This window comes from Aspergillus alliaceus (assembly GCF_009176365.1).
Source record: "Aspergillus alliaceus strain CBS 536.65 unplaced genomic scaffold BDW43scaffold_6, whole genome shotgun sequence".
Classification (NCBI taxonomy): Eukaryota; Fungi; Ascomycota; class Eurotiomycetes; order Eurotiales; family Aspergillaceae; genus Aspergillus; species Aspergillus alliaceus.
This window is the reverse complement of record NW_022474689.1, coordinates 310,547-335,905: the sequence shown is the minus strand read 5'-3', so window position 1 is coordinate 335,905 and position 25,359 is coordinate 310,547. Positions and strand designations below refer to the sequence as shown.

The 25,359-nt window shown below is 47.0% G+C and overlaps 10 protein-coding genes across 10 annotated transcripts; 7 read left to right on the top strand and 3 right to left on the bottom strand.

Moving 5' to 3' along the window:
• Nucleotides 1-244: 244 nt before the first annotated feature.
• BDW43DRAFT_307464 (uncharacterized protein) lies at nucleotides 245-685 on the bottom strand (the record flags this gene model as incomplete). The annotated part of the gene is made up of 1 exon (XM_032046257.1): nucleotides 245-685. The coding sequence occupies one exon, from the start codon at nucleotides 683-685 to the stop codon at nucleotides 245-247; it is 441 nt and encodes a 146-aa protein (XP_031904025.1).
• A 3,796-nt stretch (nucleotides 686-4,481) lies between these two features.
• BDW43DRAFT_264812 (uncharacterized protein) lies at nucleotides 4,482-5,288 on the top strand. Its single transcript, XM_032040713.1, has one exon. The coding sequence runs from the start codon at nucleotides 5,011-5,013 to the stop codon at nucleotides 5,206-5,208; it is 198 nt and encodes a 65-aa protein (XP_031904024.1). The 5' UTR covers nucleotides 4,482-5,010; the 3' UTR covers nucleotides 5,209-5,288.
• Nucleotides 5,289-5,672: 384 nt separating this feature from the next.
• On the top strand, nucleotides 5,673-7,138 carry BDW43DRAFT_297568 (SNG1 family protein; the record flags this gene model as incomplete). The annotated part of the gene is made up of 3 exons (XM_032044411.1): nucleotides 5,673-5,799; nucleotides 5,859-6,938; nucleotides 6,990-7,138. 3 exons carry the CDS (start codon nucleotides 5,673-5,675, stop codon nucleotides 7,136-7,138), a joined length of 1,356 nt encoding a protein of 451 aa, XP_031904023.1.
• Nucleotides 7,139-9,664: 2,526 nt separating this feature from the next.
• Nucleotides 9,665-11,800, top strand: BDW43DRAFT_297567 (phosphate permease; the record flags this gene model as incomplete). The annotated part of the gene is made up of 4 exons (XM_032044410.1): nucleotides 9,665-10,185; nucleotides 10,240-10,730; nucleotides 10,887-11,573; nucleotides 11,625-11,800. 4 exons carry the CDS (start codon nucleotides 9,665-9,667, stop codon nucleotides 11,798-11,800), a joined length of 1,875 nt encoding a protein of 624 aa, XP_031904022.1.
• A 376-nt stretch (nucleotides 11,801-12,176) lies between these two features.
• BDW43DRAFT_307461 (uncharacterized protein) lies at nucleotides 12,177-13,372 on the top strand (the record flags this gene model as incomplete). The annotated part of the gene is made up of 2 exons (XM_032046256.1): nucleotides 12,177-12,721; nucleotides 13,288-13,372. The coding sequence occupies 2 exons, from the start codon at nucleotides 12,177-12,179 to the stop codon at nucleotides 13,370-13,372; spliced, it is 630 nt and encodes a 209-aa protein (XP_031904021.1).
• Nucleotides 13,373-14,777: 1,405 nt separating this feature from the next.
• On the bottom strand, nucleotides 14,778-16,496 carry BDW43DRAFT_322604 (alpha-keto acid decarboxylase family protein; the record flags this gene model as incomplete). Its single annotated transcript, XM_032049593.1, has 1 exon — nucleotides 14,778-16,496. The coding sequence occupies one exon, from the start codon at nucleotides 16,494-16,496 to the stop codon at nucleotides 14,778-14,780; it is 1,719 nt and encodes a 572-aa protein (XP_031904020.1).
• Nucleotides 16,497-19,273: 2,777 nt separating this feature from the next.
• BDW43DRAFT_264810 (uncharacterized protein) lies at nucleotides 19,274-19,941 on the top strand. Its single transcript, XM_032040712.1, has one exon. The coding sequence runs from the start codon at nucleotides 19,329-19,331 to the stop codon at nucleotides 19,800-19,802; it is 474 nt and encodes a 157-aa protein (XP_031904019.1). The 5' UTR covers nucleotides 19,274-19,328; the 3' UTR covers nucleotides 19,803-19,941.
• Nucleotides 19,942-21,529: 1,588 nt separating this feature from the next.
• Nucleotides 21,530-22,780, top strand: BDW43DRAFT_201982 (uncharacterized protein). The gene has a single exon (XM_032039150.1). It carries the CDS (start codon nucleotides 21,690-21,692, stop codon nucleotides 22,689-22,691), a length of 1,002 nt encoding a protein of 333 aa, XP_031904018.1. The 5' UTR covers nucleotides 21,530-21,689; the 3' UTR covers nucleotides 22,692-22,780.
• A 691-nt stretch (nucleotides 22,781-23,471) lies between these two features.
• BDW43DRAFT_201972 (uncharacterized protein) lies at nucleotides 23,472-24,216 on the top strand. The gene has a single exon (XM_032039148.1). It carries the CDS (start codon nucleotides 23,619-23,621, stop codon nucleotides 24,084-24,086), a length of 468 nt encoding a protein of 155 aa, XP_031904017.1. The 5' UTR covers nucleotides 23,472-23,618; the 3' UTR covers nucleotides 24,087-24,216.
• A 452-nt stretch (nucleotides 24,217-24,668) lies between these two features.
• Nucleotides 24,669-25,223, bottom strand: BDW43DRAFT_201974 (uncharacterized protein). The gene has a single exon (XM_032039149.1). It carries the CDS (start codon nucleotides 25,036-25,038, stop codon nucleotides 24,730-24,732), a length of 309 nt encoding a protein of 102 aa, XP_031904016.1. The 5' UTR covers nucleotides 25,039-25,223; the 3' UTR covers nucleotides 24,669-24,729.
• Between the last annotated feature and the right edge of the window lie 136 nt (nucleotides 25,224-25,359).

Sequence of the window (25,359 nt, the reverse complement as noted above, 5' to 3'; positions counted from 1 at the left end):
TCGTGCCCTGCCGACAGAAAAAGGTATCGCGGCTTATGAAAAGCAAGACTGTTTCAATTCACACTAGTGCTGGTTTGGCCTAGTGTAAATCACTATGGCAAACCTCCGAGGCACTCTATTGCATGGAGTAGATGGGATTCAATGAGATGACGACGAAGAGAGTCCAGTCGCTTAGAGGGAAATTTATGCGGAGGAGGGGTGGATGCTGAGCGACGAGATGCACCATAGCAAATAATGCACTCATCTATTGAACAGTCCAGATTATCCTCTTCAGAAGGCGAGGGCTCCTCTCACTGGTCTGCAGTTCATCAGTCTCGTCGTCGAACTTCCAATCAACGCGCTTGCCTCGCCTACTCGGCTCGCAGAGGCCCAAGAGCGCAACCATATCCTTCGTAACCTGGATTCGGCGTGTAAGGAGCTTGTCTTCATCATAATTCTCCGCTTCGGGCCCGGAGAAATTCTCTACAAGGCGTGCCCGTTTGGGAAAAAGGTATTTCGGGGTAGGTAACTCCCAGTCTTCATCGTTAGAGCTATTAGCAGCTATGTCAGGCTCATGCTTACCGAGCAGCTGTTTGATCTGTCGGCTGACTTCGAGTATAGGTGCAATACGGAAATAATCCTTTCTGGCTGTCTCTCGTGTATCTGTTAATAAATTTTTACGAAGCTTGGTTAATTCCTTACCCATAGCTTCGTGCCTTTGATAAAGGTGTGGGAAGGACTGTTGTGTATTTCTTCACCGTGCCGGCCAGAGATCGTATCTCCACGATAAGCTCTCTCTTTTCTCGTTTTAGCTCCAATATTTCCGGATGTTGGTAAATAGCCTGCTTATATATAAAGAATTTGGTTCTAATAGGAAAAGTTAGTAGCGGATCTAGTAGTATAGCACACGAGGTCGTAAATACGCTTACCTATCGGCACCTTCCGGTCGACCTTTTAAGTTACGAAACTCTATAATAGTATAGAGAACGTCACTTTTACTCTAAGGGTCTCGGAGATAGAATAGCTTAATATCGCAATAGCAGACCGAGTCTGGAAAGTCTGTCACGGGAATATACTTCGGGAGATTACTCTGAAAAATAGGATTTTGTTTACGCCTACTCGTAGAAGAGTTACCGGGTAGGGAGATGTTCTGTAGAAGCAGGACGCCGGACCGGGTTCTAGTAATAGCGGACTAGAGCTAGATAGTGGTAAACTAGTCGATTATACTTCTATGGCGAAAGAAGTGTGAATGGACCCAGTAATATCGATATATAATAATAAAAGATATTTATATCTAGAGTATTTTTTTTCTTCGTGTGTCTAGGGATTTTGCGCTTAGCTAGAAATATGCTATTGAGAAACTATGCTCTATCTAGCTTAATTCCCTTCAGAATAGAGAGAGTAACCGTACGCGTTGTATCTATTTATGAATATTGTTATTATTACTACGGCGGGCGAATAGTTCGAAGTATTAACAAAGACGGCGCTAGTATTTGTTATATGATTGAAGTGCTTTTTTTTGTGGCGTCTTAATTATCCAGTTGAAAAAATTCATGTAAATCACTTAATCTTCTAGCAGAAGATTGTCCATGTAGTCCTGGTTCGATTGAATATAATACCTATTTCCATATTATTCTCAGCTGGGCTTGTATTCCATCGAGGGCTAACCCACTTCCGCTAGTACCGTTCGACGACGGTAATTCCTATCAGAGTTCTTAGCTTGAAATTTGGAGGGAGCTATCTAAGACTACGGAAATGTTTCAATCTAGCTCAAGTTTCCTCGCAAAGGATAGGATCGGTCCAAAATTGGTGCTCATCGCCTTGAGCAGGTGGTAAGGGTAGAGGAGCCATAGGAGATGTCGGGTATAGGGGCCACGGTTGGGACTCTGTGACAACAGGCCTGGGATTGAAGGTCGGTCTAGGCAACGGGGTTGGGACGAGGAGAGGAGAATGTTGAAAGACTCCGGAAGTGAGGGCGGACGCTGCATCTTAGGCGCCCGGCCAGGCTGGGCGAAAAGGAGGGGGCGTCGGGCTTGGATGCAGAGGGGAGCCATTTCGGCGTCGTTTTCACAGGTCCCTATATTCTACTTGTTATTTTGGTATCCGGTAGCTGAAACTCACCGTCTTGCAGACCCAGAGAAAATGAACACTAGTAACCAAATGAAGATCTACACGTAATCATAAAAGCATATTTGTGAACGATAAATGGCTTGACAGGCTTCATATGTGTCCTGACTCGCTGAGGGCTTTTAATACGAAGCGCCGGATAGAGAGCATTTTCTTTCTGGAAGAGTGCGCAATTGCCCATAGTGTGACGTGCCCAACTCTATGATATGGGATAAATTCGCCAAATGATTTTGTATAGGTCACAGTTGCTCGGCAGTGTCCGTAATTCAGTGCAGTAGGCGTTTCTGTACACTCTCCAGCATCGGAATTTCTAAGTTAATGTCGTAGATATAGCTAAGCACTCTTTAGTCTACTAAATACAGCTTCGGTGACATGGTAGTATTAATACCCCACTATTCAAAATTGCTAAAGAAGCAGCACGAATATTCCTCCAAAAATCTCTATAGCGAATTTATTTACTTTTATAATCTCTCGAAAGAAAAATAATGATCTATACCAAGGATGATGTTGGGCATTCCCAGTCGCATAACAATCGAAATTAATCAGTCGTCTCCACCAATGATGTATTGCGTCAAAGCTAGAGGGTACCTATCTGGAGGAGCATTGCTGGAATGCTCTGTATAGCGCGCCTTTCATAGAACAACCCCACTTGCTCCAGGTCTCTGCACCTAAAGGTACATACGGCGGGCTGCATTTACTATTTCCTTTTATGAAAGAGTACAGTTCCAAAAAGAGAAGTACAGGGTTATCAGGAATGCCGTAACGTAAAAGTTTGTCTATAGCTGATGTATGTGACTAAGTTTCTTGAGGTTCAAGCTCAGGGTAAACGCTTGTGTCTTACAATAGGGATTGGCGTATGAGGTACATTTTGTGGGGCTTTTAAGACGTTCAGAAGTACGTTATGTATATTGAAATGAACTACTGCCTATCTGGTGACAGAGTATATATTATCATATCTTTATGCTGCACCGACATAAGTGGCCTAACGCGACCCTCTTACTTATTCCGGCGACAGCAGCAAAAGCACCACGAGCAAAATACCATGGGTATCCAGTCAATTCAAAATGTTATAGACTGTTGTCTGATTTTCCGCGACCAATCTTATAAACCCATGACACAGTTCAAAGGCCTAAATGCGTAAGCATATTCAACTGTATAAAGACGGTTTACAGGCTACTCACCTACCCTTTCTTTAAAATTTAATACCTGCATTCCACATTCTTCCTTTTAGTCTGAAATACCGCACTTGCAGCCTGGCTTACTTCTTTCTCTTCCAGATATCAGCCGAGTTTCCTGTTTGGAATGAAGATATCTCTCCTCTCAGTCCTGCTTCTAGCCCTCTCCACCGAAGGCATAACCTCTCCTAGCCGCGCTTGCGCAAGGGAAGGACAAGCCTGCTCATGGAAGACAATGACTTTCTGCTGTGAAGGGCTCTATTGCAAGTATAGTGGGGTAGCTGGAGTAAGTTGATATGGCTATTTATTGCTAGGAACTGTGCGTACTGACTAAAGGAATATAGACATGTAAGCAGAGCGGCCGCACATGGGATTTCTGATAGGATGAGTATTAGGTATGAATATAGCCAGGGTGCCCAAATATAATCATTTCTATCTACACTAGGGATTTAGGATGTCAACTCCTTTGAAGTATCTTATCATAATACGAAGAAAGTTATGGCCAGCATGATACATTGTTACTGGAAAATTCGGAGGTTTGCAACCTTCAGTTGCCCGAACGCTTGTTGTGGCCCTTCACAGAAAAGTTGAATGGCAGAAAGAATCATCGTGTGTGTACTAAACCGGAAAGCTACTGTAACGAATATCAACCCAGATTTTCTGTCAATTTATTGCACATTTCAGAGCTATGTATTAAGAAAATAAGATGTTGGCTGGGATTTTGGCTGGCGGTTTTGATTGGGCTGGTCAGCTGGATGATTTGGCTGATGTGCGGAAATAATTTTCAAAATGAGCGTTTGCGTTCAAGGTGGCTTAGATAGGGCTTCAATAAGATCATGATTTTCATGGAGTGCGCTTCAGATAACCCCTCAACATAAGTTAGTTTATCACTGCCGTGGCATTGTCTCTCTTTGGGTAGTATGGAGGTATTACGGAGGTAAGGAGACAGCATATCATCCGCACTTACAACCTTGCAACGAATAAAATCAAAATCCAAGTCCAGGCCTAATGGAGGGTTGTAAGACGAAGAAAAGTTTGGCTTGGGTTTTGATACTATCGCATTCTCGACATGTGAGGGCCACCATGACGGATGAGAGACTCTGTTCGTGAAAAGATTTACTGAACTCGCATATACAGACCCGACTATGGACTATGGAAACCTGGCAACTAGAAGAGTTCAAACAAACCCCCCCCCCCCCCGGGATGAATCTCTTCTACATAGGACCGTCATTCCGAAAAAGCTAATAAGCTTCAGCTCCATGTCACTCGCCTGCTCGTTCGCTAGCACCGCCTACATGTCCTGCTCAAGGAGCAGTAATTTCATTGACGACGGCACCACCGGGGCCGCCACCAGCACCTCCATCCCCTACTTGACTGTCAGACTTACCGCCCCCGTTACGAGATCTAGCACCTTTAAGTTCACCCGCGTCTGCTACCAATAGCGCTGGTGCAGGGTTCTCTTCTCCTTGACCTCCTCTTCTCCTACTAGCTCCAGTGACAACGGAGCCATGCCTCTGGCCACCGGCGCTGCTCAGTGGGCTTACTGGGAGTGCGGCGGCTATGATGCTTGCGCTGGTTATGGATTAGGTGTGGATTTGGACTTGCACGCGTTTCGTAACCTGGATTTGGAGTGCGTGCTGTGTGGACTATGGTATTGCGGCTAGAGAATATTAGTGTATAGAGATGTCCTTGCGTTAATATTGTATGATATTGGGGATTTTCCTACCGAATGTGGTTGAGGTATGAGATAATAGTAGCAATTCATGTAGTATTGCTGTTTATTGTGTTCCGAAGTGGATCGAGAAGTCTAGAATCGTGGGTGCCAGGAATATCGACTCGGTCCTCGCGCTTTGGAATGTCCGACGAAAAACCCAGTTTTTCACCGATAGTCTTGGCAATTGTACAATTTCCGTTGTTGATTTCGTAAAGTTAGGATTCGACTCCTATGTTATATCATATGGCATGGAATCGGAGGCTATGTGCCCTGCTGTCAGGTTAAGAGACTCTACATCCTTAAAAAGTATCAAGGTCATGATCAGGTACCACGATGAGAACTTCAAGCTTGGTATCAGATAAGATCTACACGTGCCGGACAGCCGTGATGACTAATTAGGCTAGCCTTGGGTTTTCCGAAAGTGAGGTGCCGGGCCAATCAGCAACGGCGGAAGTACATCTATAGATGCCCGAATGAGAAAATATCCCGAGTCATCGGTTCAATTGCGGAGACTTCTTTTTTCTTTTACATCAGATGAGGTGACTAAAAGCTATCTGTCGCGATCAGGTAATGAATAAATACTACGCTATCCCACTGTTCATGTCATTGTCAACCCTGCAGCACTTTTAGACTCCTCCCCCCTTCGACCGTCTTGAACGGCAAGGACTACCCTCAAGATGAGCGAAAAGACGGAACTTGGCGAAGGCAGCGAGAAGGCTGAAGAGCCACCAACCGCTGTCTCCTTTTTTGATCCCGCCTTGAAATCGGTTCGATACCAGGTATTTCTCCAATGGGCCCGTACAGGTGAGTGTAGCTCCTTTGGATGCATCCGTAGGGTACTAAACGATGGCCTTATGTTGTAGTCCTCATGCTTTGCGTTTTCGTCCTCTGCATCCTTTCTCTATTCTGGGCCGTTCAATTTCGCGTACAAGAGAATCTTCATTCGTTAACGGTCTGGGTCGTCGACTTCGATGGTTTGGTCGATCCGTATCGCGAAACGAAGCCGATCGTGGGCCCGGCTGTGACGCACGTCGCAGAAAGCTTGGTCCAAAGCCCGAAAACTGGCCGGTTGGGTTACATCATTAAATATCCCTCGGATTTTAACTATGACCCTTGGGCTGTTCGACAGGGTGTGTACGATGAACATGCGTATGCTGCCATCATCGTCAACGCCAACGCGACCACGCTTCTCCGCAATGCTGTGACGAACGGAAATACATCGTACGATCCCACTGGGGCCGCGCAGTTCATCGTAATTGCTGCCCGGGATCAAACAACTTATTCTAGTTATATTATACCGGGGTTAAGCGCCTTCGCAAATACGGTCCTGGCGGAATTCGGGCCTCGTTGGGTACAAACCGTTGCTCAAGAGTCGCTCAATATCTCGCGTGTACCCCAAGCGATAAATCCGGCGATTGGATTCAACACACTGGACCTTCGGCCATTCGGTCCGGCCGCTGCGACACCTTCTGTGACAATTGGCTTGATCTACCTGATTATCATTGCCTTCTTCAACTTTCCATTCCTGATGCCAATCCACGCACAATTCCTGAAGGGCAATCATCCTCCGCTGAAGATTCCCCACTGGCTCATGTGGCGTGTCTGCTCCAATATCGCGGCCTACTTCTTCTTATCTCTATTCTACTCTTTTGTGTCGCTAGCTTTCCAGATCCCGTTCAGCAACTCTCCGGCGCCGGATACAGTTTCTGCCGCTAACCCCAATGCCTACGGACATGGATCCTTTATGGTCTTTTGGATGCTCAACTGGGTGGGCATGAGCGCTCTCGGATTCCCTCTCGAGAACATGGCTATGGTTCTAGGATTCCCCTGGAGCTCGCTGTTTCTCATCTTCTGGGTCATCAGTAACGTCGCCACGGGTTTCTATGCGCTGGATTTAGCCCCGGGATTTTTCCGATGGGGCTATGCGTGGCCATTGCATCGCAGTAAGTTTGACCGTCCTCTCACATGATTACGTCCCAACTAACCAACGACAGTTGTCGAAGCGTTACGTACCATCCTCTTCGGGATCCATTCCCGGATCGGACTCGACTTCGGCATTCTGTTTGCGTGGATCGGCGTATCCCTTATCTTCTTTCCATTTGCCACCTTTATCATGCAATGGAAGATGAAGCGAGGACTGTAATTTATGATTCGCTTCTGTCTCTTATTATGTTTGAGTTACTAAAAGTATAGATTTACCACTAGGGGTTACGGATATGTATAGACTAGACAAATATAGATTAATGATACCACATCTTCGTCCTTGCATGGAGTACACACTACAAGACATTGTTTTTAATAAACCCTAAAAGAACAACTCCTTGGGTCGTTCCATATCCTCCAGCTCCTCTTCTCCCTCGACACTCTTTTGTTGTCCCCATGTCTAAAACTCTCGAATCATCCATAGCCCTCCAGACCATCAGAAACGATTCTAGCCTCTTTTCCTGCTGTAACAGACAAGGGTAAATCACGGACTTTGTTTGCCCCTCAATACCGACATCCGATTGCTCAGTCAGGGAATCAATGTTCTTTGCACCATGCTCTTCCTGTCCCTTCGAGCGGCAGCGGCCACGGGTGGCTCTATATGTGGCAAATTAACTCGAGTCTTGGATACGAAAATCTCCAAAAAAGATAGCTTACAATCGGAAGACTTCAGCAACATTCTCGGGGAGTGTATCTATGTTAGAGGGTACGGATATTTGTGGTAGTGGATATGCACCAAACTGATATGTAAGAATTACTTTTAGTGCATGTTCAAAGTATTAGCAAGGGCTTAAGAAGTCATGTAGATTTATTTTTGGACTTCGTCAATATGATGAGGATAACACATAACGTAGGTCATGTAATGGAGGGCTAGATCGTTTCCTGGTTTTAATCAGCTGACAGAATATGACCGCTTACGTCTACCGGTAGTAGCTATATAACTGCGTGGTATACACATTTGTATGAATGTATGGGACTGGCTCGGAGTGCATCATACGTAGACGACTAGCCGCTAGGTTCATTGTTGTATGCGATCCCGGGGCATGACAGAACCAGAACAACCTGTGAGTATCTCTCGTCTTAGCGAGAAGGATGAAAAGTTCTATCAAAACCAGACGGCCTATGGGGAGCCGGTGAGATACTCAACAGATAGAAATTTATCGTGGTTAGTTTCACTTGTTCGTCTTTGAGTTTGTTCCACTAACCATCGACCCCTGAAGTATCCTGGAAAGAGAATTCAAAGATGGAGACATTCGCCATAAAAAGACATATTCGAGTACGTCAACAAGTATTACAAAAGCCTTTTGGAAGTAGACGCAACACACACCTCGGAACAGAAACTGGGGGCAAAGGTCATGCACGTTTATGTAAGTTGGCGCACAGGAATCCGGATATATATTAGTAAACATTACCAATGCTAAGCAAGATCCGGCATACGGGAGAATGATCCTGAGGACAAAAGAATACATCTCAATGGAGGAGCCTTCCATCCTAAGAGCGGCTCAGGAGAGCATCCAAACAGCTTTATAGATTCCAAATTCGCACCAGACGCAGCAGAATATGTCGAGACACAAGAGAAGAACAGGCCTGCAGCTACAGCAGCAGCAGCAGCAGCAGCGGCGATACCAAAAGCTTCAAGAGCTATAGCGGCGAACACATTAAGTACATCAAATGCAGCACAAAGTCGTGCTAGGACTAGCTACCTTCCAACAATTACTCCGCGCAGTGGAGCCATACTGAGGAACCTAGCTTGGTGACCTTTTTCAGAGGCAATTTGGGTACCAATTACAGATCAACATGGTAAGCGTAGCGAACGGAATAGGGGTTTTGAGAGTGTCGATAGATGTTCCGATCTGCAAGCTTAAACTTATGCAGTGCATCCTGGTCATAGAACATGGTACAATAGCCTTCCCCCCGCCAACCAATCTGTTACTCATATTGGTATTCAATCTATCATTCTGTCGGTTCCATTTAATTCATGTTTTTTGTAGTTCGCTTTCGCCACCCCCTTTTTCTTTTTCTTTGTGTTACTCTTGTTATTTCGCGTTATATCATGGCGCCCAAGCCTTCGGAACCAACGCTCGGCAGATATGCGTATGGAGATACATGAAGGGTAATAGTATGCTTTTCAATCCACATTCTAGCTCATACAGACTGTAAGGGCCTGGAATAGATTACAAGGTAATAAATATGGGAAGGCTGGACCGTTCGGTGACATAGGAGATGACCTGTGAGCCACGGTTTGGCTGGTGACCCTCAGCGATAGGATGACAGAAAGTATAGCCCGCCCCCATACAAGCGTGTCGGGGCACTTGGTTAGTCCTTTAGGAATAACATTCAGGCTTAGGGCTAGTGGTACTGAAAGTAACATGATTTGGATTCAGAAGGTGGAGTGGTGATGACGGATGGGGTCCTGCTTTCCTCTTGGGAGCTTCTTGTGCTTCCTCCATTCGTTCCCTCCCCATCCACTGGGGGTCTGTGTCTGCGATAGTGGCAATTAGACGACACTATATACCTGCCATTCTGGCCGTAGAGGTATCCTCATTATCCTCGTTCCCTAATATAAGTCATTTACGCCCGTTTGTGTTACTCAGCGATAAATATATTCCACTACTCTCACATCTCCCACCATTCACTCTTTACATATATTGAACCGGCCGAAGGGAATCATATCGCAACGCGCGACATGGCTTCTGCTGCTTCTGGCGGCGAGTCAAATTTCGACACCCTATTCGCCGATATCGAAGATCCCAACCAACGTCGTCGACGTGCCCTCGCCGAAATCGATAAAGTCTCATTTAGCTGGCATCATGCTCGTGCAGTCGTCGTGGCTGGCGTCGGTTTCTTCACGGTCTCCTACGATATTTTCGCTATTAACCTCTGCTCAGCTATGCTAGGTGTTGTTTACTGGCAAAATGCGGCTTCACGTCCTGGACAGATACCCTACAATTCCGACACGGCCATCAAGGTGTCCACCTCGGGAGGTATAGTCTTCGGTCAACTTTTCTGTGGATGGCTAGCGGATAAGATTGGGCGAAAGCGGATGTACGGCATCGAGTTGGGCATTATCATCCTCGCGACCTTGACCCAGGCTCTTGCTTCCAATTCCACTTCTGTCTCTATTACTGGGCTCTTAGTTTTCTGGCGCGTGATTATGGGGATTGGCATAGGGGGTGGCTATCCACTCTCGTCTGTTATTACATCTGAGTACGTGAACAACTTCTGCGACAGCTATGGGGAACTAACTCGAGATGGATATAGGTTCGCAATGACTAAATACCGAGGAGCGATGATGGGTGCGGTGTTTGCAATGCAAGGGTTTGGACAATTTGGCGCCGCGATGGTTGCTCTCATTGTCACGGTGTGCTTCAAAGGATCTCTGGAGTCTGCAATATCGGTAGCGAAGTGTTCCGGTGCCTGTCAACTCGCAGTGGACAGGATGTGGCGCGTCGTAATCGGATTTGGAGCTGTCCCGGCGTGTGTTGCTCTCTATTACCGACTTACCATCCCGGAGACCCCTCGCTATACCTTCGATGTTGCTAGAGATATCGAGATGGCATGCGCGGATAGTTTTGCGTACAATCAGGGAAGATCAAGGGGTCGCGTGGATGAGGCCAGGCGAGTTGCTGGTCTGCAAGACCCACATTCTGTCAAAAACCCCAGCTGGTCGGACTTTCGGACCTATTTCCTACAATGGAAGAATGGCAAAGTACTCCTTGGTACTGCAGGCTCGTGGTTTTTCCTTGATGTTGGTTAGTACTCGGATCTCTTCCCTTCACCCCCCCCCCCCCCCCCCCCCCCCCCCCCTTTTTTTTTTTTTTTTTTCTCTCTCTCTCGCGTAGGATATAGCATGCATGGCATCACGATCGTTACACGGTAACCCCTTTCCCCGCGTGCTGACAGTGTAGCCTTCTACGGTCTCGGACTCAACAACTCGATCATTCTTTCCGCTATCGGCTGGAATGGAGGCAGCACGGTGTATGAATACTTCTACCGCAATGCCGTAGGTAATCTGATTCTGGTCTGTGCGGGCGCAATCCCCGGGTACTGGGTCAGCGTCGCTACCGTAGACTACCTCGGCCGCAAACCGATTCAACTAATGGGTTTCCTCATCCTAACCAGTGTGTTCATCGTGATTGGTTTTGCCTACGAACCTTTGAAAGGGTCTAGCAATGGGTTACTAGCCTTGTATGTCACCGCACAATTCTTCTTCAATTTTGGACCCAACACAACCACATTCATAGTCCCTGGGGAATGCTTTCCAACGCGGTATCGGTCTACCTCGCACGGCATCAGCGCAGCATCTGGGAAGGTCGGGGCTATCATCGCGCAGTGTGTCTTTGGGCCCCTGGCGCATAAGGGTGCTAAGGGAGGCAATGAGTCGTCAGACACTCCTTGGTTGAACCATGTCTTGCAAATATTTGCCTTATTCATGCTATGTGGCTGTTTTACGTCTCTGTTGATCCCGGAAACGAAAGGACAGACCCTAGAAGTAATAACAGGGGAGGAGGATTCAATAGTCTCTACGTCTCATTCTAATAATTCTCAGAGACAATCGGAGCCCCGTGATAGGCCCCAGTCTCGAGTGAAGGCCCGTGATAGACTTTGGAATCTGGTTAAGGCCCGTGGTAGGCCTCAGAGACAAGAGGAGACTGGTGACAATTCTCGGAGACAGGAGGGGACCGGTGAGAATTCTCAGGGACAAGAGGAGGCCAGGGATGGGCCCCAGAGCCGAGCGGAAGCTGATGTTGAGTCTCAGCGGGTGGAGGTTATTGTTGCACAGCCGAAGCCTGATGATGATACTATCCGCGAGATTGAATGACGGCTTAGGTTATTATAGGAGATGAGGCATGATAGAATCTTTATTATTGCTAGGGTCTAATATGTGGCTATAAAGCTACTTTGTATGCTCTTTTCAAGAAACCACCTCTCAACCAATATCGACTAACCCTATACTAGCACTTAACACTAGTAAACTAGATCCCTTCTTTGTAAGGGCATAAAAAAAATGCAAAGTCAAGCATCTCATAAACAGGGTTATTTTCACATATCGCGTAGACATACTTTCACCCCCCTGTCCCGAGCATTACAACCTCAGGCCACCATCTCCATATAAGTACATCCAGAACTACATCTCCAATACAGTATCCCCTATCTCCCCTTAACAACCACCATCTCAGCCCCACAGCATCCCCAAAATGCATCCAACTACCAACCTCCCATCCCTAACAACAACCCTCGCCACAGCCACCCCCGAAACAATCAACGCCCTCCACCTCATCTCCGACAGCATCGCCCAACAACGCCAAACAGCAGCCCGCTCCATAATCCACCACCCCAAAACCCGCCTCCTCCTCACAATCTTTCTCTTCCTAATCCTGACAACCCTCTATAAAGACCCCTCCTCCTGGCCCCTTCTCCTAACAGCAACAACGGCCTCCTTCCTTACCTTCCTCCTATCAATACGCTACATCACCCACGGCTACCTCGACGAGGCAGAACGCGTCGGAACATTGGCGTGGCTAGGCTCTGATGAACATCCTCCTTCTACTTCAGTCACGAATGGCGATTCAGACTCGGTCTTGGTGTCTAAGTACGGAGGAAACGTTATCGGGACGATTGTTCTTAGGGCTGTGGGATTTGGCCAGTTGGGGGGCCATATCTCGCTAGAGCGATGCAGGGAGCTGGGGATTACGGCGAGGGCGCCGGTGGGGGTTATTCGGGCCTGGACTGTTGTGCTGGGGTATCGGGGTGTTGGGGTGGGGAGGGGGTTGTTGGAACGGGCTGTTCTGCTTTGTCGGGAGAGAGGGTGGCAGGGGCCGGTTTTTTCGGAGAGGCATGCTCATTCGAGACACTTTGGGTTTTTGGGGGAAGGGAGGGTGAGGAAGAGGGATGGGTGGGCTTGGGGGTTTTTGGAGGGGGTTAGGAGAGAGATAGGGGAAGGAGGGGGAGGGGTTAGGGGAGTATAGTATCTGGTTGTGAGGAGGGGGTGAGGAATTGATAGTTGGGGGGATTTGCACAGTCGGTGATGGTATTTGGGTTTGAGGAGGAGGAATTTTTATGCTTGGGGTATGTTGATGTGAGTCGCCCCGTCTGGTTTGCCCGTTGGCGCCGCCGCTTAGTTCAAGTTGTTGTTGGTCTACATTTGACTTTTCCTGTTTTAGTATGCAAGAAAGGTCCAGCTGTCCAGCTTCCTCGCAGTCAGCTTTGATATATATTATAGCGGAATGAATGGAGGTGAAGGTCAATCTCTACCTACTAGGTATTGTTACAATCAGACAAATTGCTTATCATGTCCCTAGATGCTAGGACGCTCACCTCATTTGGGATCCCGCTACGACTTGATAACTCATGGACTGCTTCTCTCTTGCCTGACGACCTCATGCTAAGCTAGAAACAGGTATTTTTGCGGTTTGAATGATCAAAAAGGCGACGACCACGTAGTATCTCCCGTATCCAGTTCTGGCCGCCTCCGGTGCTGCTTTCCATTGCAATCATTTGCTCTGGCCTTCAAAATCGGTAGTCTAGAATAAACAGGAGGTACTGTCCGAATATTATCCCGTGCTCGGAACCTTGCATCGTTGGAGCGGATCCCGACATCACAGACGTTGGGAAAGTGTGTTTGATCTTTCTTGCAGTAAAAGAGCAATGTGCTGCCCATAGAGGTCGATCTATAGGTACGTCTTGCGGCATATGTTCAGACCATATGCGACGTCTTGACCCTGGAATTTTCTTCCAAGGCAGGCACGGCAAAAGCCACGTACGGTACATTCATTTGCTGCCTCTTTGGCCCCAGGTATAAAGATTGCGACATATGGGTCTCTCCATCATGAAAATACCTCTCAGGGAATCCTCAGAGTTACCCTACTGTCCACGCATATACTAGAACCACGGAGGATCAAATCCCCGGGCATAGCCCTCGCACTACTGGTATAGATAACCATATACTTGATCGTGGGTTTCTATACAGTCATGAATATGCAATGCCTCGGCAGTGAGCCAGGGTGCAACATCTGCGCCCGATCCAGTCCATTCGGCTATACCAGGCGCATAATCAACCCATTCAACCAATATGCGAAGGCTATTTTGCTCGTTGGCTCTATAATATTATTGTTGAGGGATACTTATGGGCATATGGACCCGTCTCATTTACCTGCCACCGTTCCGGCCTTTTTTTTTAGAATCGGGGCAGAAAGCTTGGATCTAGTATGCTGACAATACCAAGCAGTCGCTATCGGGACGGCAATCTGCTGACTTGCACGATATCCAAGCTAAGAGCTCGAGTGAGAGATCAGTGCTCCCATACTGGTTGTGTGATGCCGATGACATCCCAACTAGGCACTGGATCGAAAATATACAATTTCGGCCCGCGCCAGAGGGCCCAAAACAAAAAATAGCACTTCGGGTTCCACGCTGCCAACGCACGCTAGTTGCGTTAGCTATCCTCTGCATATCGATATATGATAACGAACAAACTGTAGACTTGAAGTTTACATCGGTTAGCAATGATTGGGGATGCGTCAGATATCCGTGTTAGTGTCGATATTACCTTTGAGTAGCGGAGGCATCCAAGTTGCTGTTGCAGTTAGGGCGAAAGCCTAAATATGCCTATCGACTTCATTCCAAAGTCTGGCCGATATCGATAGTGGCAGGGGATATATTAACCCATATACCGTGTGAAGGGTAGAGGTGCTTCCTACGATTACCGCTGTTACAAGGAGCATAGGCTGTTTCACTACTGGCTCTAAATTGGTGTGATGCATAAAGACTAACGCGAATTGAAATGAAGACATCAGGAGTTATCTACTTCTAGAAAAATACATGTTGAGGAAATCTGTCAAAGATTGCGCGCAGTCGGCCATGCCCATCACCAACTCCACCATTCGTAGACCCGGGCCATGTTGAAAGCTGTCTCCTGAGAGAACATCGTCAAGTTCACCCCATGTGCTTGCCCTGGCAGTTAATATAGGATATGCGCCATCGGAAGGTGCTCCAAAGTAAGAGGGCGATTGAAGATAATTCCATGGAGCAATATCATTGTATTCCGCATGCATCCCATGGATCAGACGCTCAATCGTGTACCCGTCATTATTGATCACGAAGATTATGGTATCCAGTTTCTTTCGAATGATAGTGCTCAGCTCTTGCGCCGTTGCTTGGAAGCTTCCATCGCCTTCAAAAAGGATTGTTCGCCCTTTTGAGGCCATGTCCCGTTGTGCAAGAGCTACTCCTTGTGCGGCAGCTAGCATGTATCCGATTGAGAGCCAGACTCCTGAATTGATCATACTCACGTTCTTCGGCAACACAAAGTCTTTTCCGCCCGAACTTGCTGTTCCGGTTTCTGTTAGAATTACATCACCGGGACGAAAAAATCGGGACATGCGTTTCCAAAATGTGTCTTGCGTCAGTGCATCTGTTCTGGAAACCACCGGCAGACTCTTGAGTAAGGCTCGTGGATTTGGTAACTTTGGGTATGGCATGAAGGAGAGCATGACTTCGTGCTGGAGACAGTCGACCACCCTTCTCAATGCACTCTTTGGGAGGACGTTCCAAGTCTTAGTACCAATGGTGATGGAAGTCTGGTCAAAAACAATAGAAACGTCCGGGTTAGGGATCGTCGTGAAGCAATTGGTATTGACATTGCTGTGGATGGGGCCGATGTTAATAATCAAATCGCTAGATTTGACGTAACGGACATAAGTTCCTTCTCCCACCGTTGTATAAATTCCGTGAAAGTTTGACAGAGTTTCATCCGGGATGCCCTTTCCAAAGGGTGTTGTGGCAGTTGGAAAACCAGTCGTGCGGACTAGCTCGTCTGCCTCGCTGGCTAATCCGTAGCGGGAGGTACCCGCATCGATCAAGATGAATGGTGTTTGTGCATTACTGATCCTCTCAACAATGATATCGCACACCTCTTGTTCCCATTCTGGATTATTCGACGGTTGGCTGAGGTCCAGCGGTTGGGCCAGCAACAAGGCAGAGACAGGTTCAGCTACCATGTCTGCCGGAACTTGCAAATACACCGGTCGACATTGGAGAACGCATTCCCGAATCAGTCGGTCGATCTGACCAGGAGCAATAGAAGCATCCCAGAGATTCTCTTGTGCAACGGTGACTCTAGAGTACATCTCCGCAAACATAGTGAAGTCACTGGGGTTCCCGCTGCATACCGAATGATGAAGTTTGGCCCCTTGTGTCTGCAGTGCACGTTTCGGCGTCCCGACAATATGAACAACCGGGGCTAGTTCAGCATACGATCCCGCGATGGCGTTAATAGCCGATAGCTCTCCCACCCCAAACGTGGTGACCAGGGCACCGATGCCTTTGACTCTCGCATACCCATCCGCAGCGTATCCCGCGTTGAGCTCATTACAGTTCCCAATCCATTCCAGCCCGGCGGGAGCGATATAGTCCATCATCAAGAGATTGTAGTCCCCAGGGACTCCATGGACGGCCTGCAGTCCCGCCTCTCGGAGACGCCGGAAGAGATACTCCGTTAAGTGAATTGTATTGGGCATGATTACTTTTGGCAGAAGAGGAGTGACACTAACGGGGCTGCCCTTGTCAAGGAGATGTGTGAAAGCGTGAGAGATCAGCACTGGCTCTCGCTTATAACCATTCGATTCTACAAGACATTTTAAGAAAGAGAAAGCACTTTGAACTACTGGGAGGATGATTCCGTGATCTGGGATTCTTGATCTGCAAATTGCCAAGGCTCTAGTTCTATGGAGACGCAGCGCTATAATCCTTCTTAATCTAAACCCTCTTTAGATTACAGATCTAATTCACTAGCCAAGTCTAGAATGAATGTATAGAGTTAGAGGGATTGTTCCGTAGTATTGGCATTATCATAAACCTCTTATCTTCAAGAAGATTCCATGCATGAATGGCTGCTGAGGGACACCACGTTGCCGCTCCTGACGTGGCCTATTAAAGTTGACGTCCTACTTGTTTCACCAAAAGAGGAAACTTAATCCACATATAGGAAATGTCTGCTCCGAGCAACTCAACATGCTAATAACAAATAAAACAAGTATAGAGAGTTCAACTCCGCTTCTTCTTACTACTTCTAGTATGTCTGGCTCCTTTCCTTCCTGTAACAGCCTTACTGCGTGGTTTATTTGAAGCCCTATGGATAGGTGGAGCGCGATATGGAGATTTTGCAATAGTTCCTTTGTCTACGGGGTATGCTCCGTATAGATGAAGAATATTCACTCAGACGCAGTAGCGGTCAAGAACACTGTAACCGAATCCTGCAATAATCAGTATCGAATCGCGTCACTCCTTTCTTCGGAACATTTTCGGGTTTTTACAGGATTTGTTTGGCTGATGTCTTGAACCCTCCATATTAAGGTTAATCAGAACCCGCACTAGGACAAGGTAAAATGTGGGGCTAAAAAGGCCTCCCGAAGCACTGTTCGATTTATGTCCAGGGCTGTGAACGGACTATTACCCAGTGGCTTTCAATTATGTTCACTTTAGGTTTTCCTTGTGGGTTTATTTTGGTAGTTTTTCCCTAGGGTTGCCGTAGGGAGACATGTGGACGTGAACAAGTTAGCCCTAAGTAGTTCACTCGTCTATCTCACCCGCCTTGGCTTCCGGTTATAGTACTATCCTTAATCATTTTTCTCGAAAGCGGATATGTCGGTCTTTACGCTGTGGATGGGGTGCAGGATTGTGGCTGCAGGTCTATTCATTACGCTAAATTGTCAACTCCACCGGCGTGGCCTGATGGCTGGTGCGGAATCCTGCCTCGCAATTACCCGGTGTGCTAAGATTATGTTTTGGCTTGTGAGGGATCGACGTCGTTTGCTGGGGATTATCATGTGTAGTGGTTTATGGTTCTCACTCTCTTGGCTAATTGAACTATTCTTTCACTATGTATTTGACGTACAGTCGGTTGTTTTATTTATCCTGATTCTCGTGTTTGGTATATGGGATGCTATAGCTGTCGCTATCGTTATATACTTTATTTGGTGAACACTCATTTTCGGATTCAAGGGTTCAATTCCCTAGAGTCTTAATTCGAGTCAGCGTTCTGGTGCGACTTCATAGGTTGAAGAGGACCATAATGAAAATAGTTTCTGATGCAAGTTAAATGCCTAGGGAATACCGAACCGGTGATTCAATGATTATATCATGATATCATTGTCTGTGGTAAATTTCTCTAGTATAATTTGACATTTACTGATTATTAGTATGTTGGTAGTGATTTATGGTTAGGCTCACATCCTATGAAGCAACTGGGAAGATGAGCAATATGTCATAAAATCATCAAATTAGTCTAGACCATTAAGAGTTTATATCTGAACTTTCGGATGCAGCGGACCTAATTGATTTCCCTATGTCATCAGGCAAATGCAAAGCCAAGTTGTTGTTATTTTCGGTTACAGGCACATCCGAGACATGTCTATTAGGTAAACAATAATATGCTTTCGATAAGTATTTCACAAGTAGATCTAATTTCACGTAGATAAAGCGTGTTTGTCATTTAAAACCTGTAGTGGAATTGAAGATGGATAACTTTATGCGTGATGTAGAACCCTGCGAGGAGACGACTTCATACTAACACTGAATAATCGATTTGACATCCATATCGTGACATCCGTCCTAGACCAGTATAACTCATGGCGCAATTGGTTCCATGGTACGTAGTATTGCACGGAAGTATTTCCGAGCACACTATGTGTTTGGTTCATGGACCCATGTTACCCTGCGGATAGTCTATGACATAGCTTAATAGTATAATGTCTTGTAGAATGTCCGGAAATAGTAACAGATGATTCTGCATAAACGAACCATGGGTTCCTTTTCCTGCATGCGTAAATGTAATGGGCTACATCAATATATGGATATTAAGTTTATTCTCTGGTTATGGTAGGAATTTGTCCCTTTGTCTGGCCCATGCAAAAACAATAGAGACGTCATCGGGACAATCGGGATCTTCGAAAAGGACACACTCCTCTTCTCTAGAGGCATAGATAGGGTTCTACCGCTCTAAACATGCGTCTTAATGATGCATCTAGCTTCATCTGAGTCTAATCCGGTGATATCATTACTCAGACGATCGTGAAGCCTACCACGTCACAAGGTGTTGCAGACAGTTCTGACGCGGCAAGGCCAACCTGAGCTACTGGCTTTTACGCTTTTTTCGCCATAGAGCCATGTTGTTGTACAATTCCGGTCCATTCCGTTCGTTCCCCATTGAGACCTATATAAAGGATCAGTATTCCCCATGTATACCATCGCTTGGTTTTCCAACTCTCGTCACTCTATTATTCCACATTCAATCCACCACCATACAGCAAAAGTCAATCTTCTTGTACCGCTGAGAATTTACCTAAGACACCATGGCTGATACCCTAGCGTTGGCTCGTGACGGACCTTATGGTGGCAATGGGGGCAGTGCCTACGATTTGAGAGATAATGAACACAAAATCAAGCACATCGATGCCTGGGAGGCGAAGTGGCAGAACTACGATGTCATCGGTGCACTCAGATTCCGATTCGATAATGGGGACTTGAGCAATCGTGTTGGCGGCAAAGATCCCAACACCAACTATTATCTTAAATCTTTTGATTTTGAGGACAATGAAGGAATAAAAGAGATGACAGTCTACGCTGGAAACAACGAGGGCTTTCTCAACGGGTTCAAGTTCCGTACAACCCACAACCGCGACTGGAAAGTTGGCGGAACAGAGGGTCACCCCTTCCCAGTGAAAAACCTCGGTAAGAAAGGTGAATGGGCTGGGGCTACAGGCAGGGACGGAATCCATGGTGCCGATGCCGTTGTGGATAGCGCGATTCTCTATTTCAAGGAATAAAAGGATATGGCTTCTTCCTGCATGATTAATATCGTGGAGGACCTAGTGATTCCTCATGTGGTCTTGCAAGTGTCGTGCCTTGGTATGGGTTTTTGCCGGAGTATTCTGTTTTTTCCCATCCTTTCATGCAAATGCAAAGGCAAGGCAAGGCAATTAATCTACTGTTGATGATTTTTCTGCATTAAATTTGCTGTACAAGGCCTCCATTGTCCCCTTTCCAATTACCACGACCCCGTACCCGTAATTTCCATAATAAACCCAACATTATTTCTATCTACCGTAAATAACGCCTCGAAAAGGACTAACCTACCCATTGGAGTCAACTCCCGAGGTGGTAAAGATCTAAAATAGTACAGGGTCATCACCATGGGAGTCAAGCAGCTTGGAAACTCCATCCAGAATATTGGCAAAAAGAATGTTAAGGGAGAAGAGGTCCTATTCAGAGAACCTAGATTGCACAGTTGCGTTGTTCTTCGGTAAAGCCCACCAATATCGGATACTTTAGGGCTAATCAGTCACGATCTTTATCCCACCAGCGCTTACGAATATTACCCGGATTCGTTGGTCCCAGAATAGACCTTGTTGATCCCAAGCATCCCTACGTCCATGCGGCTACCAGAAGCTGATCGACGCTTACGTCTGGAAGAATATGAGTTTTCTCCGAGCAACCTCACTGTAAACTGAGAAGTCATTCGCCTGTTACGTCAGTTCAGGACCGACCTATGATGCTTTCCAAAGACCAGTACCCCAAGACTTTAGACCGCTGGGATGACTGCGGGCACAGCGCGGTTTGGGGGGTTCATGAACTCAGAGCGAAGATAACCATCATCTGGCAAAGGATGCAACAACCCGTTGGCTTCAGAGCGATGGCGATGCAGGACCAGAACCTCAGTACCAGGATATACCTCCAGCTTTATCGCAGATCAGTTTCTCCATACAGTAAATCTCTTCCTCGTCCAGGCTCGCTATATCCATTTGTAGGTGAAGATCATTTGAAGAGATAATAACGCCTGAAAGACTACCGATATATACAAGCTGACAGATATTTGCTCTTATTCTCCTCGGGAAATATATTATAAAGCGGCCTTGCTTCGGGATAAGTTAGACGAGCTTCTGGATAACAAGCTATTCCACTAGCCTGACATCCGGGATATAAATACCGAAAGAGATCTAACTGTGGCCGACAGAACTGAAGGAAAACCTCCAACGACGCTCTATCTTCAGTTCCAATTGCTCTGGAATCATAATCATTTTGATTGTTTTAACTGTTCTATTATTTTATCTAACCTCGCCCTTCGTTGTATTCTGTTATTTGATATATTAAGAAATATTTCCGTCCGGTGTCTTGTACGAAAGTTCCTGTACTGATTTTGCGTTTATTACCTTTGTTTATACCACTCTATTTGTTACGGCTGTCTATTGCTCCTGGTATTTACTTTATGAAATCATTACTTAACATTAGTACTATTTTGCTGATAGTCCGTCCCCTGCACCTATTTAAGTTTTTTTTTCACACACTATTGGTCTTATTAATACGGTCTACGCGGACGTCGATATATGATTCTGTCAAACCAGCACAAGATCTGCAGCCGTCAGTCAGTAGCCCACTGATTTACGTACTAGCTTACAATAGGAGGAATAATTGATTGGTTCAGATTAGGATTCCAATTATTGCAGAGTCGTCAGACTTGCTATATATATGCATATATAGTAGTACATGTAAACCATTTACATGTAAAATATTTGCATGAGGGCTACCACACACAGTCGGACCGGAAAAACTCGAGGAAAAAAGTTCCCGATACAACACTCGTAATTACCCACCATCCTCGCCCTCTGATACAAACAACAGGATAGAGGCACTCCTCCTCTGTCGTGAAAGCACCAATGGTGCCCAGATCCAGTCAGTTGACTGTGATCGTCACGACCTCGCCAACACCCTCTATTCCTTCTACGGAGCTACTCTCCTTGGTACTGCAATCTTTTCGCCGCCACTGTACGGACCTGATCAGCGCCCGGGTCATTGTAGTCTTCGACACATATGACCGAGTCGGGCCCCGATCCCGCCTGAAAAGGGGCCAAGTCACTCCCGAAGTAGCATCCAACTACGGCATCTATAAACAAAACATTAAGGGACTAATTCTCCGCGAATATGCAATTCCCGACACCCCAATGCAAGAGTGGCAGGACCAGGCCGAATTCGGCCTAGACAACCTCAGCAATGTGGTAGATCTCTCGATCACACAGACAGAAGACAAACAAGTCACCTTTATCGAGCCGGCCGCGCGCCTGGGGTTTGGACTCGCTGTGCGCTCTGCCCTGCGCGTCTGTGAGACGCCGTACGTCTGGGTCCAGCAACATGACTGGGCGCTCGTGGCTGATATCCCGTTGGCGCCGTTGCTGGACATCATGGAGGGGTCGGACGCGGATAAAGCCGCACCGGTTAAATACGTGTCTTTTCTCTCAGTGCGCATGCTCTCGTACGCTGCCCAACCATGTGTTCTGGATTTTCCCGGCTTGCGGGCTGTGACTCGATCGTTGACGAAGGGTTTTGTTCCCCCGTCACGACCGGGCGTTAGCGTTCCCTTGACGCCTCTTTATTTCTGGTTTGATAAGCCTCATATTGCGTCGACGGAACATTATCTGTCGAAGGTCTTTCCGAACCGTCTGACGATGCGGCGGGGGGAGTTTATTGAGGATAAGGTTGGCCAGCAGGCGCGACAGCAGATGAAAGAGGGTCTGTGGCAGAAATGGGCTACTTGGCTCTATTATCCCGAGGAGGGGAAAAAGCTTTGTCTTGGCCATTTACAAGGGCGGACCTGGAAGGGGACAGAGGGTGAAATATTGACTAGATTCGGGTATTCGGAGACAGAAACTGAGTTGACCTGAACTGATCAATGGGCTGGACAATATGATAGTTCGTATGTATACGGTGTGCTTTCTGTGTAATATAAGGAGAATACATGGCTACATTATGGCGGTTTTATCGCATATGCATGCAGTTAAAGCGGCAATTAGTACTGTAATAATGTAAGTGGCGTTGGATAGACATAGGCTCTGCCTGATGGATTAGGCAATGAACGGCTATCCCACCTTGTGATAGGTATAATTCTCTTATTCAATACATTAACCCCATTATGTAAATATTTACGTGTGTGGCGGAGTATATATCACGGGGTAAAAGAAAAAGTCTGAATCAAAATCCGGGACAATGAGACCCATTTATTTTCCCAATAAGAAAAAAATGACCGGTCCACGGATATCTGCTTCCGAGGAAATCTTTTCCGTTTCAGATTTTTCACAGATAAGGCTGGACAGGAGATGAGTAGATCGTCACTGTCCGTGTACCCTCAACAAATTCATCAAGATAATAATAGGGATAGCACAGAGTACAGTGAGTTGTACACTCCCGCCACCACAGGAGGCAATGCAACAAGTCATAGAGACAAGGTAAGGTTCTCTCTAAGGCAGGCTGTAACCGGGATTAATATAAATAAAACACATTCACCAATGAAAGGGACAGGGAATTGCCGATCACCAATCGGGCCCCGATGCCAAGCCGGTGGAGCAATCCCAAGGACCATTGAGCGTTGAGCAAGTCAGACCAAGATTGTGGTGGTCAGCCCATGGCCTTTGAAATATAAAGCCCGGCTTTTGTCTTTCTGTGCCGTCTGACCTTTTTTTTTTACGTCTTCGACCTCCTATTTTATTTTAATACCTCAAACTGTCCTTCGTTATCCTCTAGACTTCTCATCCCCTAGACACTCGTTCAATAAGCCACCTGTTTAAGAGAACAAAAAAGCAAATACCCTCAGAATGTCGTCTACTACCTCCTCCCCAGCCGCCACCGCCACCAGCTGCAATACCGGCAGCATCTGGCAGCTCCCCATCCAGGATGCCGCCTGCGCCCTTCCTAAGTCCGGAAACTACTCTGACATCATGGACAAGTGCTGCTCCCCCGCCAAGGTGACCGAGTACGACGACGGCTGCGGTCTCTACTGTCTCGCCCAGGGCCAGAGCGTCAAGGACCTCACTGAGTGCCTGCGCGACAACGGCGCCAAGGACGGTCAGTTTTTCTGCAACAAGGAGCAGAACGCCACGGCCACGCAGTCCGCCCCCTCCTCCACCAAGACCGGCGACAAGACCGGCTCCTCCACTAGCAGCGGTGCCTCCTCGACCTCCTCCGACAACGCTGCCTATGCCATCCAGCCTGCCGTCTCCAAGAGCGGACTCGGCCTTTTGGTCATGGTCTTTTGCTCGGCTTTGATGGGCGTTGTTGCTTAAATTGAAAATACTCCGCTACAATTGATTACGGAAGAAGATGAAATTGGGGATGTATATGTGCATATGTTGATTTCGGATTGTCTTGCGGTGGATGGGGCAGGACATATTAATACCCTTATGATATGACCTGCTGTATTATATTTTGGTCTCTTTTTTTGTTCTGGATGGCTTACAAGTCTTTCCAGTATTAGCCCTAGGCCCCTTTAATTCTAATGTCTGAAAAATTCCAATCTTTGACCTGGAAGCCCACATAGCCATGCATGGGCTCTACTACACCGATAGCTACAAGCGTATATCCAAAAGTTATACAAGTACAACCACCAAACTATACACCTCTTGTACAATCCGAGAACAAACACTTCCAATCTATCATCAACAGATCCAACATACCTCTCCTTAACGAACCCTCCCCTTCGAATAAACTCCGACAATTCAAGCTTCCCGCCCTCCCGCTCCAACCTCCACAACTTTTTCGCTTCCCGACACTCCTGAAACGCTCTATAAAACCCTCGCGCGAGTAAACCTTATCCCGATCCGTATAATCATCAATAGTAGCCCTCGTTCTCCTCAACTCGTCCTCAAGCGCAACCTCACAACCACTACAACAAACCCCATTCTCTGTCTTTCCGCTCCCCACATCAAGCTACGGCAGCGCCGTACTCGCCATATACCGTAGAATTGAATCTAAACTCCTATTGGCGCGAATCCGTTTTGGCTCGTTATTGTTCGGATTTTGATATTCAGATATCCCAGAAACATGCTCTTCGGCCACGATCCGCAACTTCTTCTTCCACTCTCTCTCCAGCCAAGAGTATATCCCCAGCTGACCACTCACAACAGGAATGAGGTTGTAGATGTGTGCTGCGCCCCGTTTAAGCCGTCTCTGGGCCTCGGCGAGAGGTATAACGGGTGGTATACGATCTTCCTTGATACAGCCGTAGCAGCATCTCATGAATACGGGGAGGAAGATGTAGCCGCCGAATGAACCGCAGACGGTGCAGTCTCGGGCGCAGAGTACATTATACAGATCTGACAAAGTAAACCAGGAGGCTATCTTTGTTCGTAGGATAGCGCATAAAGCTTCCAGAGCGTGGGTTATTGTTGCGCGGTAGCTTGGGACTGTGGCTACGGTCTGGCGGGCCCGGCGATTCACCTGGCGGAAGTTGAAGAGGGATTGGATGTCTAGTAGGAAACATATTTCGTAGAGGATCTCTAGGGGTAGGGATCCGAGTTGTCCTAGGGTAGCTGAGGGCGGGTGATTCTGACTCTAGCA